The 17232-nt window shown below is 41.9% G+C and overlaps 2 protein-coding genes across 4 annotated transcripts in view; one reads left to right on the plus strand and one right to left on the minus strand.

Annotated features, from left to right (window-relative positions):
* ddah1 (dimethylarginine dimethylaminohydrolase 1) overlaps positions 1-1982 on the minus strand; it is a 136450-nt gene extending 134468 nt beyond the window's left edge. Inside the window, exon 1 of one of the 3 annotated variants that reach the window (XM_039002813.1) lies at positions 1393-1971. In XM_039002813.1, coding sequence (XP_038858741.1) covers positions 1393-1686 — 294 coding nt within the window. In that variant the 5' untranslated portion in view covers positions 1687-1971. Of the gene's footprint in view, positions 1-1392 lie in introns of all 3 variants that reach the window. The other 2 variants (XM_039002810.1, XM_039002812.1) reach the window with 2 other exon arrangements.
* A 6544-nt stretch (positions 1983-8526) lies between these two features.
* Positions 8527-11511, plus strand: LOC120054997 (CCN family member 1-like). Its single transcript, XM_039002814.1, has 5 exons — positions 8527-8805; positions 9086-9305; positions 9701-10045; positions 10185-10387; positions 10513-11511. Exons 1-5 carry the CDS (start codon positions 8758-8760, stop codon positions 10813-10815), a joined length of 1119 nt encoding a protein of 372 aa, XP_038858742.1. The 5' UTR covers positions 8527-8757; the 3' UTR covers positions 10816-11511.
* Positions 11512-17232: the final 5721 nt, after the last annotated feature.

Here is a 17232-nt window from a genome sequence, read left to right on the forward strand (position 1 = left end):
CTAAATGTTACATTATCACGAATCTCTCTAAGTAAACAATACCTTTTCCATTTGATGCAGCAATACACCTTTTTAAATGTAACCTTTATTTAACTAGGCAAGTCAGTTAAGAACAAATTCTTATTTACAATGATGGCCTACACCGGCCAAACCCAGACGACACTGGGCTAATTGTGCGCCGCCCAATGGGATCCAATCACAGCCGGTTGTGATACAGCCTATATTCAAACCAGGGTGTCTGTAGTGACACCTCTTGCACTGAGATGCAGTGCCTTAGACCGCTGTGCCACTCGGGAGCCCTACATTACATGGAGACACTAGTCAGATCCAAAATAGTCCTGCTGACCAAACCTTTGACCAATACATGTCCTGTATGTGGAGAGCCATCATGATCACCAGGTTTACAGACCTCCCACTGGTGTGGACTGGGCCCATTAGCAGCCCCTGAGCCCAGCAGAGGTGACTGATGCGATACGACATGGGCTTTCACTGAGCCCGTCCGACCGTCAAACACGCTGTCACCACACAGACAACATGGAACCACACAGTCAGTCTGCAGCCCACGGTGCCCATAAATACTGTGAATATGTTAAGTCTGTTTATATTCAGTCTTCTTTATTAGGGTATACAATTAAGTAAACAGGCAGTACAAACCCCCCTGTCCATAGCCTGCTGTTTGTACATGCATAACTTATTGGTGTGAGGGTATGTAGTTTATAATATGGACATACTCATACGGCATACTACTATTATGGGGAAAAGATTGGACTGACATGCATTGCACTAATCTGCGCCAAGAGATCTCTGCCTAGGAATTATGACTGTTTCAATGAATGCATCTATTTTCACAGGTCAGATGATGATATCCACATGCCTCCTCATTACTGAATGTGCTCTCGTACTGTTCGCAAACAGGAAATCACAGACTACAACCTAATATCTGTTGACAGCTCACATCTGACAAGACAGCTGTCAGTATTAGGTTATGGTAGAAAACAGTTTTTGTAAAGAATCGCATTTTCCATCACACATCATGTAGCTAGAGAACTATGCTCATCATGTACTCTATTGTTATAACAGACAAATGTCGTGTTCTGCCAGGAATCAGGACATAAATTAAAACTTAAGTTGGACAGTGGTCCTCGTGTGACCATATCTGGTCGTCTTTCCAAGGGCGTTTCCGTTCTGATGATGGCTAATCACATATCCCTTCCTTTGTATAGGCTACCGTTACATTGTAGCCATACGACCTCGATATGGCGCTCTGACAGTGATACATATTCCATGCATTATGAACAAAAGATGACAACAGTAGACCATAGATCCATACTTGAAATAAGCACATGGTCAACAGAGTCATGTTTTTCTAAAATAAATAGATACTTTATTTACCTCTTTCCTTCTGCTCTCTGCCCCGGGTCTGGTGATCAGAGCCGTATCACCGCAAACCACGGCAGCATCCTCCACGAAAACACAGTCCGGGAGCGACTCGTCGGCAGGGAGTTCAATCACCTCCAGCCCGAGTTTCTGCTTCAGAACCCCGACGTATACCTCATGTTCTCTCCGAGCTTTCTCCAGGTCCACGTCCGAAACGTTCATCCTCAGTGCCTCTTTGGCAAGGGAAGAGGGGATAGCTCGAACAACGGCGTGAGTGAAGTTACCAAAATCTGCCATCACACCAGCCATGTTCCGTTGATTGTTGTTATCCACAAATTGCTCAAACAAATAGCTCGAACAGTAGGCTATAATATATTAGAGCGAATGTTGTGGGTGTCTCTCTGTTGATTTAGCTTTGTTCGTTTGTTTTTCTTTTGGTTCTTTTTTTATTTACTAAACTGACAGCTCAACTCAAATAGGCAACAAGCAAGAGACAACGGTTTGATGACGCGCATTAACGTACAAACACGTGAACGAATGTAACCGCTAGTATCGATTCCTCGTGAAGCCACCGCTCAGCCCGACATGTGACAGGCAATGTGGCTCGTAAACAGCACAAGCAGATTGAGACTCTCTGGCTGGCGCTCAGTTACTTTGTAACAACTTTCTATTACTTTGTAACATCGTTCTATCATCAACGAACAAATGGGTTACAAAATCACCACAATGTCTTTACATAAAATAATGTCAGTTAAGGCTAGTGCATAATCATTAATCAAACCGTTATAAAAATGTAGACTACAGCCACGTGGGTGTTTCACAGTCTTTTCATTCAAATAGCAAATCTTTATTAATGTGTACATTTCATAACCATATTTTGCAAAAGTTGATATAAAGATCATGGTCACTGTCATCTCTGGCGTATTATTGCAATAGGCCTTACCTGCCAGTTTAGCAAGTGTCAATGCCAAAGCAAAACAAAATACAATTTGTGATTTTTTCACATAAGAAATGTATATGGGTGTTATGAAACCATTGAGCTCTCAACTATTGTCAGTAATTTCCTGACAATAACCCCTCCTCCCCCATCCCTGCTAAAACAAAGTGTGCTTCTTTGACAAGCTATTCCAAGCCATGGTGCATTTCCACTAGGGACTTACGCCAGTGGTTTACCCAAAAGGCTCAGACTCAATGGGCCATGGCCTCAGTGGACCTGCTCTGACTTGGAGCCAAGGCCATGGGCACTGGTACTTTTCAGCTGTTAAAACATGGTTTAACATTTTCCACCATTAACACCTTCTCACAAAGAACTGTCTTGATGATGCAGAGGTTGTTGATTCTGCTCTTCACAAGTCCTCAGTGTCAGCCCTAGTTATACAGAAACAAAGTTACCAAAAAATAAAACTAGAGCTTACATTACCATAATCACTGGTGCTGCACTGGAAAAAACACATCACTTTCCTATACAGCTGCCTAATGGGGTTGAGACTACAGCATCCCCCAGCATATCACAGTGTACGGCAATAATGGAACTACATATATTCACAGTGAACAAAACACATATTTCTGAATAATTTCTAATGTCAGCATCCACCAGCATATTATTTTCACAATGAATGGGAATAACAGATTTCACATCCACACTGAAATATGGACAAAGCACATATTTATTTCTGTTATATTAGTCGTCTTAAAACCTCTTCAACAGCCAGTGAAACTGCTGGGCGCCAAATTCAAATACAGAAATACTCATTATAAAAATTCAGAAAACAAAACATATTTTACATAGGTTTAAAGATTAACTTATTCTGAATCCAACCACAGTGTCAGATTTAAAAAATGCTTTACAGCGAAAGCATACCTTACGATTATTTGAGAACATAGCCCAGCAGACAAATCATTACAAACAGTAACCAGCCAAGTAGAAGAGTTACACAAGTCAGAAATAGAGATAAAATTAATCCCTTACCTTTGATGATCTTCATATGGTTGCACTCAGCAGACATTCATTTACTCAATAAATGTTCCTTTTGTTCGATAAAGTCTCTTTATATCCAAAAACCTCCGTTTTGTTCATGCGTTTTCTTCAGTAATGCACATGCTCAAACGCAGTCAAAACAGGCAGACAAAAAATCCAAATTGTATCCGTAAAGTTCATAGAAACATGTCAAACGATGTTTATATTCAATCCTCAGGTTGTTTTTAGCCTAAATAATCGATAATATTTCAACCGGACAATAACGTCGTCAATATAAAAGGTAAACAAGAAAGGCACTCTCTCGGTCGTTCGCATGAAAAAGCTCTGTGACACTTTAGGGTCCATTCATTCAGACTGCTCTTATTTCCTAATTTTTCAGAATACAAGCCTGAAACAATTTCTAAAGACTGTTGACATCTACTGGAAGGCATAGGAACTGCAATTTGAGTCCTAAGTCAATGGATACTGTAATGGCATTGAATAGAAAACTACAAAACCAACAACAAAAAACTACTTCCCGAATGGATTCTTCTCAGATTTTCGCCTGCCAAATCAGTTCTGTTATACTCACAGACACTATTTTAACAGTTTTGGAAACTTTAGAGTGTTTTCTATCCAAATCGACCAGTTATATGCATATCACATCTTCTGGGCCCGAGAAGCAGGCAGTTTAATTTGGGCATGCTTTTCATCCAAAATTCCAAATGCTGCCCCCTACCCTAGAGAAGTTAATATAACAGTTGATGTCGGAAGTTTACATACACCTTAGCCAAATACATTTAAACTCAGTTTTTCACAATTCCTAACATTTAATCCTAGTAAAAATTCCCCGTCTTTGGTCAGTTAGGATCACCACTTTATTTTAAGAATGTGAAATGTCAGAATAATAGTAGAGAGAAATATTTATTTCAGCTTTTATTTCTTTCATCACATTCCTAGTGGGTCAGAAGTTTACATACACTCAATTAGTATTTGGTAGCATTGCCTTTCAATTGTTTAACTTGGGTCAAACGTTTTGGGTAGCCTGCCACAAGCTTTCCACAATAAGTTGGGTGAATTTTGGCCCATTCCTCCTGACAGAGCTGGTGTAACTGAGTCAGATTTGTAGGCCTCCCTGCTCGCACACGCTTTTTCAGTTCTGCACACACATTTTCTATAGGATTGAGGTCAGGGCTTTGTGATGGCCACTTCAATACCTTGACTTTGTTGTCCTTAAGCCATTTTGCCACAACTTTGGAAGTATGCTTGGGGTCATTGTCCATTTGGAAGACCCACTTCCGACCAAGCTTTAACTTCCTGACTGATGTCTTGAGATGTTGCTTCAATATATCCACATAATTTTCCATCCTCATGATGCCTTCAATTTCCCCTCCTGCAGCAAAGCACCTCCACAACATGATGCTGCCACCCCCGTGCTTCCCGGTTGGGATGGTGTTCTTCGGTTTGCAAGCCTCCACCTTTTTCCTCCAAACATAACAATGGGCATTATGGCCAAACAGTTCTATTTTTGTTTCATCAGACCAGAGGACATTTCTCCAAAAAGTTTGATCTTCGTCCCCATGTGCAGTTGCAAACCGTAGTCTGGCTTTTTTATGGTGTTTTTGGAGCAGTGGCTTCTTCCTTGCTGAGCGCCCTTTCAGGCTATGTCGATATATAACTCGTTTTACTGTGGATATAGATACTTTTGTACCTGTTTCCTCCAGCATCTTCACAAGGTCCTTTGCTGTTGTTCTGGGATTGATTTGCACTTTACGCACCAAAGTACATTCATCTCTAGGAGACAGAACGCATCTCCTTCCTGAGCGGTATGACAGCTCCGTGGTCCCATGGTGTTTATACTTTTGCACTTTTGTTTGTACAGATGAACGTGGTACCTTCAGGCGTTTGGAAATTGCTCCCAAGGATGAACCAGACTTGTGGAGGTCTACAATTGTTTTTCTGAGGTCTTGGCTGATTTCCTTTGATTTTCCCATGATGTCAAGCAAAGAGGCACTGAGTTTGAAGGTAGGCCTTGAAATACATCCACAGGTACACCCCCAATTGACTCAAATTATGTCAAGTAGCCTATCAGAAGCTTCTAAAGCCGTGACATAATTTTCTGGAATTTTCCAAGCTGTTTAAAGGCAAGTCAACATAGTGTATGTAAACCCACTGGAATTGTGATACAGTGAATTATAAGTGAAATAATATGTCTGTAAACAATTGTTGGAAAAATTACTTGTGTCATGCACACAGTAGTTGTCCTAACCGACTTGCCAAAACTATAGTTTGTTAACAAGAAATGTGTGGAGTGGTTGATTTTTTTCACAGATTTTTTAAAGACAGGAGACAGGAGCACACAACAAACATCCGTTACGACTGTAGGTAAAACAGGCTCAGGAATAGAAACATTACCATGGAACAAGAGCTAACTCGTGACTAAGCTGAGAGAGTGTCCATAAGAACACCTCATAATTCACTGAGCTTCCGTTCCATGAGCTGACATGGAAAGGAAGCTTCTACAACGCCCACTGCATAATGCAGTTATGACACATACGTTGACAAAATATGTTATTGTTATCCTTTGTTTGAACAGGCAAACAGCCTATCATATTGGTCCTGTTCTGTTTTATACTAGTGTATCGGACAATAGACTGGGATGCAGTGAGTAAAGAAAATAAAAGCAGAGCCATTGCACTGCCACTTTCTCATAAGGGGGGGGCGGGGAAGAGGTGGATGGAAAATATGATGATTGCCATTAAACATTACTACATGGATACGCATGTCCAGCCCTGGTTGCCTGGCGATGTTTACAGAATGGGTAATTGCGGAATGAATATCGTTATGGGATGTTATTCCATGGTTCCATGGCGCACAATGACAGTACTGTTTCCTATAACATAATATTCCCTCATAAGGGAAAAGGAAAGAATCAGAACAACATGCCTGGCAGAGCAGAACAATGATAATCAGAAGCATCTCACTGAGCTCATGGGGTTAAACTCAACACAGAGGGACTAAGTAAAGAGGTCAGAGGTCATAATGGATATGGTAATGGTAGGATGGCACAGGATACATTTGACATTAAGGACCAATTGATGTTTGGGAAACAAGCGTCATCACTATCATTTGAATCAGATGACATAAGTATTACTTAGGGCTAGATGTGCAGTGTGCACACAACACAAACCTAATAAGCAAAACTCACATGGGCACATGTGCCACTTTGGGAGTCTGACACTCAAAATAGACACTTGCTGATGCCAACTGTGAAGTGGTGACATAATGCCAGTGTCACATTTCATGAGCTTTAAATGTCTGTCTGGGTTAATCGATGAAGATTCCCAAGCTTTTTGATGAATGACTAAAGATATACCCACAGACACCTCAAAAGGACTCAAACAATGAGGAAAACAGTGACAATGAGGAAAATGTTGACAATATGTCAACAAACTTAACCATAGCATAACACCATCTAGTGTCTTAAACTGGAAGTATGAAAATGTAGACAATTGACAGAAATAAAGCCCGCATCAAGATACAGCATATTCAATATCCATTTAGTGGGTACCCAAATAATGATTGTCAAGCAGTCGAACTTCCAACGTCAGATGGAAAGGTGACGACTCAATTAAGATACTTCAATATATTTATACACCATAAGAACAAAGTGATAAAGCAATTGCGTATCCACAACATTTTAAAACAAACTGATTAGTGAAGTTAAAGTAAAACAGACAAACTCACCTGAGGGAGATTATCCGTGGTCTTGACAACTATTCTCCGTTAGTTATTTGTTCAGCGCTCTCTCGGTATCACGTCATGTAAGTTTAAGTATAAATTTACTAAAAAAAACATTTCCGACTCACGGGTTAAAAAAAACTTCAGGGATAGTATCAATAGGGTATTATTGTCATATCGTTCTCCGTTTAACTGTCATATTTTGGTTGCAAATAACCCCGTTTTTCAACCATTTGTTTTTCAAACATCACGTTTGTTTTCTTGGTCAAATCCTGTTTGCAATGATTTCTGATCTCTGAATATCAAATTCCGATAAAATGTCACTTATTTGAAACGCAAATAATAGGACTATGAACTAGTTGGATATGCTCTCCCCAAACCAACATCGTATGTGGAATATTGGATCACTGTTGTTGATTATTTTTTCAAAACGTGATGGACAGATTGCGTAAAAAGTAAATTAACCCAAGGAGGAATACTAAGGAATTTCCTGCATGAAGAACATATTTAACAACCCTTTAAGCTGTCAGGAATGCTTTGTGGTTGGCTAGAGGGAGAAATATGTTAATAATGTAGGCTTCTGCCATACCAAATATGGCGACATTGTTACGTCTGGAGTGTGGTTCGCATCTGGAAATGCTTAGAATGAAGGGGAGAGCAGGCCAAAAATAGAAGCCGTAAACTTTATTTCTCCCATTCCTCTCAAACGCGCACAGAATCTCCGAATTCCGGGACGTCTCTCCCCTAAACTGTGAACAGTTACAGTACATTTAGAATAACGAAAGTAATGTATTGATATAGGGGCTATAAGACCATTCTCTGACAGAATGATCCCATCATAAGAATCGAATCTCGCAACAAATTCAAGATCATTTATGAGGTGAAGCAGTGACAGCATGACAATATCATACCTTTTAATAGCTTTGGCAACTGTTGCATAACTGACCGCAATAAGAGGTTGTAAAATAATGTATAATATAAACCATCTATACACATGTTATAACACAGTAAACACCTATATCAAAATGAAGAAGAAATGGAAAAGGCAATATTACAGTATTCTTTATTTTTCTTTTGAATATTATCTATCAATGCGATGTAAAAATAAGTGGAAACAAACAGATCAAACTGCTTTGATTTTTTTTTTTTATCCCACTTCTAAATTAAAGAAAATGTGTACCCTAACCCTTGGCTCATAACAAAACAGCTGTGAACCTGTGAGAAAACCAATAAAGCAAAACAAAGTATAAAGGTAGATAGTAGAGACGGCAAACGGCGAAGGGAAAACATTTGTTCAGTTCTAGGGGAAAATGTATTTTTGAAAAAAAGTTAGACAGGGTGGTGCTTAGCTTCGATGGAAAACGCGCCAAGAAACATTCCTCGCATAGTTTTGGAACAGTTCAGCAGTCAGCCAACGACGACGTCAGCTTTCACTACAGTATAAAAGACAGGAGGTACTCTGCTTCAGCAGACTGCAACTTGCAACCAGAGCAACACTTATTAAGCCTCGACTCTCCAAAGAGACTAGAAAACAAACCAAATCGCTACAGACGAGACGACTGACCGCTACACTTAGGATAAAAATACATTTGCAAAGACTTATAGCAAGACATCGTAAAGGGAATAGCAAAATAAAATATATATTTTATTTAATAGGCTACGCAACAAAGAGAAACGCAAATATGTTCATTTTCTCCATCGTCGTGATATCAATTGGAACCTTCAATATGGTAAGTCATTTTCTCTAAGCAATATTTCAGTTTAAAGTTGTCTGACTTGTTATGACTTTGAATAGATCGGAACGAATACTAAATGTATGCTTTATTGTCTGGGGAATACAATGTAACGTTATCACACTGGTTTGGAAACCTGTTGCAATCACATCGTTGTATATGAACCGCACTGTTTGAAAATACTAAATAATCTATGTAAATACAACCTGAACATGTGGCAGTTTTAAGATGTTGCTTACAAAGTATATATCATCATCGAGCTCTGTTATCTGCGCAGGTTCTTTCCTCCTCTTCTTGCCCCTCGGTCTGCGAGTGCCCGATGGAGCTGCCCAGGTGCGCGCCTGGTGTGAGCCTCGTAGTGGATAGCTGCGGGTGCTGCAAAGTCTGCGCGAGACAACTCAATGAGGACTGCAGTATGACAGAGCCTTGCGACCACACCAAAGGACTCGAGTGCAACTTTGGGGCCAGCTTCGGTGCTATGCGTGGCATCTGCCGTGGTAGGTGTCTCTTTCCAATCCTGCTATGCTGTAAACAGATTTTAGGTATGAATAATGGTAGTTTGCAACCTTGAGTAAATGAACATGGTAGAAAGAGAAGCTAGTGGTATTTTTACTTGAGGGAATAAGAGGACCATGTGATTTCAACTCTAAGGAATGTAACTAGGCACCTCAGTCTAAACTCTAAAGCACAAACATCCTGCTCTGGAAGAAAGTGATCCCCCCTCAGTGGTTCCTGTCCTCTGGCAGCCCTAGCCTTCTGAATAATTTGTACAGTTTAAACCAAGCCTCCCTCAGACAGCCTCAGCCAGCATGTGATCTGTGATGTCTATAGCAGACACTAGTCTACTGAAAAGTGGAATAACAGCCATTTACCCCTCTTTTCTCCTCCACAGCTAAGTCAGAAGGAAGACCCTGTGAATACAACAGCAGGATTTACCAAAACGGAGAGAGCTTCCAGCCTAACTGCAAGCACCAGTGCACATGCATCGATGGGGCTGTGGGCTGCGTCCCCCTGTGCCCTCAGGAGCTCTCCCTGCCCAACCTGGGCTGTGCCAACCCAAGGCTGGTCAAGGTGGCAGGCCAGTGCTGCGAGGAGTGGGTATGTGATGATGGAAAGGACACTGACATCATTGACAAGCTGTTTGGCAAAGACAGCATGACTGAAGAGTCAGAGAGTGACCTCACCAACAGGAACGAGCTCATCGCCATTGTCAAGGGAGGACTCAAGTCTCTAGCTGGTAAGCAGCCTCTATCTAGCAGCAGCCATTTTGAATTTCAGCTTTCAAAAATGACATTTTCCTTTGCCTCAAATGTTGAAGCCCATACCAGACCCGTTTCTAATGTTTTCTTGCCTTTTCCTGCCTTTTCTCCTTACAGCTTTCAGAGTGCAGCCTGAGAGCCACATGTTTGAGAGTCAGAAGTGCATTGTCCAGACCACTCCTTGGTCCCAGTGCTCCAAGACCTGTGGCACAGGCATCTCCACCCGAGTCACCAACAACAACAGCGAGTGCAAACTGGTTAAAGAGACACGCATCTGTGAAGTGCGGCCATGCACCCAGTCTCCCTACTCCAGCCTTAAGGTAAGCTCCAGCTACCAAAACTAAACTGAAACATGGCATACAATCCAACAAAACCAACCAACACTGCTCAGCTTGTTTATGGAAACTCTTGACTGACTGTTTCTCTCCCCTTGTTCCTCCAACAGAAAGGAAAGAAGTGCAGCAGAACCAAGAAGTCTACCCAGGTTCAGAAGTTCACCTATGCCGGCTGCTCCAGCCTGAAGAAGTACAGGTCCAAGTACTGTGGATCTTGTGTGGACGGCCGCTGCTGTTCCCCCCAGCAGACCCGCACCATCCGGGTCAAGTTCCACTGCGAGGACGGAGAGACCTTCAACAAGAACGTCATGATGATCGAGTCCTGCAAATGCACCTTCAACTGTCCCCATGCCAACGAAGCCTCCCACCCCTTCTACAGACTCTTCAACGACATCCACAAGTTCAGAGACTAAATCAAATCTGATTGTGCAGAGAACCGACCCCTGAGAGATCCCAAAACAACAACATTGACAATGGTAGTCCATCTAAATGCAGGGGTCCAACTCAACCGCCAATGAACTATCAACTTCCTGTTGTAACTAGATTCCCAAGGAATTATAGGCTTGCATCATGAGGACTTTATGAAGTGCACTGTCTGCTGTGACCGAATCAGCATTCTAAATTAAGATTCGCTTCATACTACTGGAGCATCAGAGTAGCTTCGTTATGGAGCAAAATGTAAATTAACATGTGGAAATGACAATGTATGTTAATATGTTGATATCAATTCGTTGTGTATATTTTCGACCGATAAGTACCAACCAGACATGACCCAAACAAACTTTAGACGTGTGTGTATGGATGTTGTTTGGATATGCAGATACGTAATTTAATTAAGTATAACATGATCTTGTAACCTAATGAACCAAGACACCACATGTTACCGTGGTTCCATACATGTTCGTGTTTTGTGGCAGCTAAGGACCTTCCCAACGTTATCAAGAAAGAAAAAGCGAAACATATCAAATGAATGTTTTCATTATTGTTATTAATATTATTTATCAAATTGTAGCTACTTTATTTAGATTTGTGTCATACTGGAATAAATTGTAAAAATGATTTAATTTTATATGTTACAAAATAAAACAGATTTATTTATGAAATGTAAACACTATCTTCGTTTCCTTTGATCAAACTGAAGTTGGCTACCAACAACACTGTTTTGACTAAACTGAACATATTTATTGGGATTAGTAAACAATTACCACCAGTACACTACATACATGTAAAATCACATCTAGAGGGGAGGTCATACAAAGTCCCCATATTTACTGGGAGGAACTCCAGTAGGTATACCATGGACAGTCCCATTCTATATTCTCCAACAGAGCGATCGTTCAGGGCTGATCCGTTCTTATATAAGAGTTCTGCAGACAGTTTCCAGGCCTTGAGACTGTTTGGTGCATTGGAATGCCGTTGCAAAGCTCTGCAAGCCAAGCTAGTTTGCATTCCCTATATCAGGCTAAGCCATGCACTTGACCAATTCCAACAAAACGATTAAATCCCAGCATAGCAATGAGCACAGAGCTATGCCAATAACCTGAAGTGCTACTAGTCTCCATGGTCTTGGATTAGAAGTAGCAATTCAAAGGGGACTTGGTGACTGTATTTTCCACATATTAAACGCAACACAAAAAAATGGACCTAATTTGCAGTGGTTGGATAGAAACATTGGCCCTCTGGCACTAGGCAGGCTGCAGGGGGTTTGTGCTGTAAATAGTCTGGAAAAGCCAGGTGGGATACAGCTTCCCAGCCTTAGGAAAAAAGACATCGGGTTGAAACGTGTGGAGGCTAATATTAGCAGGGGTAGGACAGGTAGCAGTAGTGGAGAAATAGCTGTCCTTTTAGTTATAGAATCCTCAAAGTAGGCCCTGTTCTTCATCTGCTGAGAGGGTGGCTATACAGTATGCAGATGTTGCCAAACACCTATGGCTTGAACAGGGGTGAGCAGACCAGTGCTTAGGGGCAACTTCTAAAGCCATAGGAGTGTTAAGCCTTGAGGATAGGACACACATACACGCATGCACAGAGTTTTTTTAATCCAGGTAGAGGGAAGGGAACGGCTCAGGAATGCAGCGGTGGCTCAGAAAGCAGACAGACATCCTGATGGGTGGCAGATGTTGGAAACGGTGGAGCAACATGTTCACTTTAAGTCAGAGAAGCAGTCAGCCCTAAAAATACACAAACACTAAGTGCTCGCTGCCACCCACAGAAGGTGTATCGTATCAAAACACAGCATAGAAAAGCCATCTAACCGAGACCACCACCACAGAGCACCTATGCAGAACTTAACTTTCCTGGAAGACTGGCGGAAATGACTGTTGATAGTGTGTATTTAATAGGAGGCAGTGCAGAACGGGTGCAGGGCACATCCCTCTCGGTTATGGTCAGGTCGCATACCGAACCCACTGTGCCCGCTGCTGAAAGTTTAACAAATATTCGCCCAACATTTTTTTTAAATGTTTAATATTTAATTTCTTTCATAAAGCCTCGAGGTTTACCTTATCTTAAGAATGTATGTTGCTATTTCTACCAGTCAGATTTTCAATCAAAATACTTTAAGTAGTCTGTTTTGGTTGGTTCCTTCGCCCAATTGTTTTTCTCTCCTTCTGAACTTAAGATATAATTTCAAACCCTGTTTTGTTCGGAAAGTGCAATCACACTTATCAACACAATGCACAACAACTGGCCACCACAGAGGCGCTCCATCCATTCACCAGTCAACTTTATCTGAACACAGAAACAGAGGCGCTCCATCCATTCACCAGTCAACTTTATCTGAACACAGAAACAGAAGTGGTCCATCCATTCACCAGTCAACTATATCTGAACACAGAAACAGAGGCGCTCCATCCATTCACCAGTCAACTTTATCTGAACACAGAAACAGAGGCGCTCCATCCATTCACCAGTCAACTTTATCTGAACACAGAAACAGAGGCGCTCCATCCATTCACCAGTCAACTTTATCTGAACACAGAAACAGAGGCGCTCCATCCATTCACCAGTCAACTTTATCTGAACACAGAAACAGAGGCGCTCCATCCATTCACCAGTCAACTATCTGAACACAGAAACAGAGGCGCTCCATCCATTCACCAGTCAACTATCTGAACACAGAAACAGAGGCGCTCCATCCATTCACCAGTCAACTTTAACTGAACACAGAAACAGAGGCGCTCCATCCATTCACCAGTCAACTATCTGAACACAGAAACAGAGGCGCTCCATCCATTCACCAGTCAACTTTATCTGAACACAGAAACAGAGGCGGTCCATCCATTCACCAGTCAACTTTATCTGAACACAGAAACAGAGGCGCTCCATCCATTCACCAGTCAACTTTATCTGAACACAGAAACAGAGGCGCTCCATCCATTCACCAGTCAACTTTATCTGAACACAGAAACAGAAGTGGTCCATCCATTCACCAGTCAATTTTATCTGAACACAGAAACAGAAGTGGTCCATCCATTCACCAGTCAATTTAATCTGAACACAGAAACAGAAGTGGTCCATCCATTCACCAGTCAACTTTATCTGAACACAGAAACAGAAGTGGTCCATCCATTCACCAGTCAACTTTATCTGAACACAGAAACAGAAGCGGTCCATCCATTCACCAGTCAACTTTATCTGAACACAGAAACAGAGGCGGTCCATCCATTCACCAGTCAACTTTATCTGAACACAGAAACAGAGGCGCTCCATCCATTCACCAGTCAACTATCTGAACACAGAAACAGAGGCGCTCCATCCATTCACCAGTCAACTTTATCTGAACACAGAAACAGAGGCGCTCCATCCATTCACCAGTCAACTATCTGAACACAGAAACAGAGGCGCTCCATCCATTCACCAGTCAACTATCTGAACACAGAAACAGAGGCGCTCCATCCATTCACCAGTCAACTTTAACTGAACACAGAAACAGAGGCGCTCCATCCATTCACCAGTCAACTATCTGAACACAGAAACAGAGGCGCTCCATCCATTCACCAGTCAACTTTATCTGAACACAGAAACAGAGGCGGTCCATCCATTCACCAGTCAACTTTATCTGAACACAGAAACAGAGGCGCTCCATCCATTCACCAGTCAACTTTATCTGAACACAGAAACAGAGGCGGTCCATCCATTCACCAGTCAACTATCTGAACACAGAAACAGAGGCGCTCCATCCATTCACCAGTCAACTTTAACTGAACACAGAAACAGAGGCGCTCCATCCATTCACCAGTCAACTATCTGAACACAGAAACAGAGGCGGTCCATCCATTCACCAGTCAACTATCTGAACACAGAAACAGAGGCGCTCCATCCATTCACCAGTCAACTTTAACTGAACACAGAAACAGAGGCGCTCCCATCCATTCACCAGTCAACTATCTGAACACAGAAACAGAGGCGCTCCATCCATTCACCAGTCAACTTTATCTGAACACAGAAACAGAGGCGCTCCATCCATTCACCAGTCAACTATCTGAACACAGAAACAGAGGCGCTCCATCCATTCACCAGTCAACTTTATCTGAACACAGAAACAGAGGCGCTCCATCCATTCACCAGTCAACTTTATCTGAACACAGAAACAGAGGCGCTCCATCCATTCACCAGTCAACTTTATCTGAACACAGAAACAGAGGCGCTCCATCCATTCACCAGTCAACTATCTGAACACAGAAACAGAGGCGCTCCATCCATTCACCAGTCAACTATCTGAACACAGAAACAGAGGCGCTCCATCCATTCACCAGTCAACTATCTGAACACAGAAACAGAGGCGCTCCATCCATTCACCAGTCAACTTTAACTGAACACAGAGTCAAAGAACTGGACCCAGAGACCCCATTGTTGTGAGATAGTGAGATAAGGGAAGAAAAGGGCACCAAAAGAGCAGAAAAACATTAAAATCCTCCTACACCCAGACACACAAACAACATCAGGCGCCCCTGAAATTAAATCACTCACCAACTACCTCACTCCGTGAACATAAAGTGTGTTTATATGACAAAGACATTAGCATGGAGGCTTCGTTAGGCACTACGTAATGCAGCGCGGCCCCAGAAGCTAATGGGGAATGGAGAGAGAGGGAGGCTCGGCCATTAGAGCATTACAGCATTCTGGAAGCTGCTGAGGCACTGATGTCATCTCTTTTATTGCCCCCTTGTCTATAACCTCAGGTTAATATACACTGTTATAGGGAACCCAAGGGTGAGAGGCACGGAGGGTTTTAAACAGCCATTTAGAGTAGACCAAACGGAGAAACAGACCCACTTCCTCTAGAACAGGGCCATCTGGTGGCTTGTAGCAGTATAGCAGGAACATAACCAGCTGTATGCACCGGTCAGTCTGAGATTTGACTTACATCAATTAGGGACATGATGGTCATTGAGAGAGATGGTGTATCAGTAAGTGCTGACTGCATCCTGGCAGGGACTGTGTTGCACAACACCCTAACAAGTTGCCAAGTTTATTAGCAATATAAATGCCTCAGTCAGTTTCATCCCGGCGACAGGAGTGTGATAATGCTGCCTGCGTTCATTCTCACACCAGATGGAGAGGAGCAGGGCTGTTTAATGAGGGCTATGAAATAAAACAGAGAGAGCGAGAGTAATGGGGGAATTGGGTGGAGGAGGGAGTGAGAGAGAAGAGGAAAAGAGAGGCTTCAGCCAATATGTTTAGTAAGTTTAACACTTGAGTTGCTGTAAACTGTCTGGTGTGTAGACGCTGGATCAGAAGGAGACAGACCAGACCGTAAAATGAATTAGATAACATCTGTCCTCTATAGAATAACTTTAATCCAAAGTGTTAAGTAATGTCGTAGGAATGCACTAGTGAGACGTCCACGGTGCATGCATGCACACACACACATGGCTTGATGCTTCCCCATGAAAAAAACATACATCACTGGACCAATGTGGACTTTTGTGAAGGATATTTAATGAAATATTCCCCAGGTCATCATTACCTAAAAAACATAAGCCATATCAAATCAAATGTTATTTGTCACATGCGCCGAATACAACAGGTGTAGTAAACCTTACAGTGAAATGCTGAATACAACAGGTGTAGTAAACCTTACAGTGAAATGCTGAATACAACAGGTGTAGTAAACCTTACAGTGAAATGCTGAATACAACAGGTGTAGTAAACCTTACGGTGAAATGCTTAATACAACAGGTGTAGTAAACCTTACAGTGAAATGCTGAATACAACAGGTGTAGTAGACCTTACAGTGAAATGCTGAATACAACAGGTGTAGTAAACCTTACAGTGAAATGCTGAATACAACAGGTGTAGTAGACCTTACGGTGAAATGCTTAATACAACAGGTGTAGTAAACCTTACAGTGAAATGCTGAATACAACAGGTGTAGTAAACCTTACGGTGAAATGCTTAATACAACAGGTGTAGTAAACCTTACAGTGAAATGCTGAATACAACAGGTGTAGTAAACCTTACAGTGAAATGCTGAATACAACAGGTGTAGTAAACCTTACAGTGAAATGCTGAATACAACAGGTGTAGTAAACCTTACAGTGAAATGCTGAATACAACAGGTGTAGTAAACCTTACAGTGAAATGCTGAATACAACAGGTGTAGTAAACCTTACAGTGAAATGCTTAATACAACAGGTGTAGTAAACCTTACAGTGAAATGCTTAATACAACAGGTGTAGTAAACCTTACAGTGAAATGCTTAATACAACAGGTGTAGTAAACCTTACAGTGAAATGCTTAATACAACAGGTGTAGTAAACCTTACAGTGAAATGCTTAATACAACAGGTGTAGTAAACCTTACAGTGAAATGCTGAATACAACAGG

Source organism: Salvelinus namaycush, chromosome 10 (genome assembly GCF_016432855.1).
Source record: "Salvelinus namaycush isolate Seneca chromosome 10, SaNama_1.0, whole genome shotgun sequence".
NCBI lineage: Eukaryota > Metazoa > Chordata > Actinopteri > Salmoniformes > Salmonidae > Salvelinus > Salvelinus namaycush.

Bases quoted from the DNA above. Each gene is read 5' to 3' on its own strand.
- LOC120054997 (XM_039002814.1), top strand. From the start codon at position 8,758: ATGTTCATTTTCTCCATCGTCGTGATATCAATTGGAACCTTCAATATG. The intron at 8,806-9,085 runs GTAAGTCATTTT...TTATCTGCGCAG, and splicing joins CAATTGGAACCTTCAATATG to GTTCTTTCCTCCTCTTCTTG. The intron at 10,046-10,184 runs GTAAGCAGCCTC...TTCTCCTTACAG, and splicing joins AGGACTCAAGTCTCTAGCTG to CTTTCAGAGTGCAGCCTGAG.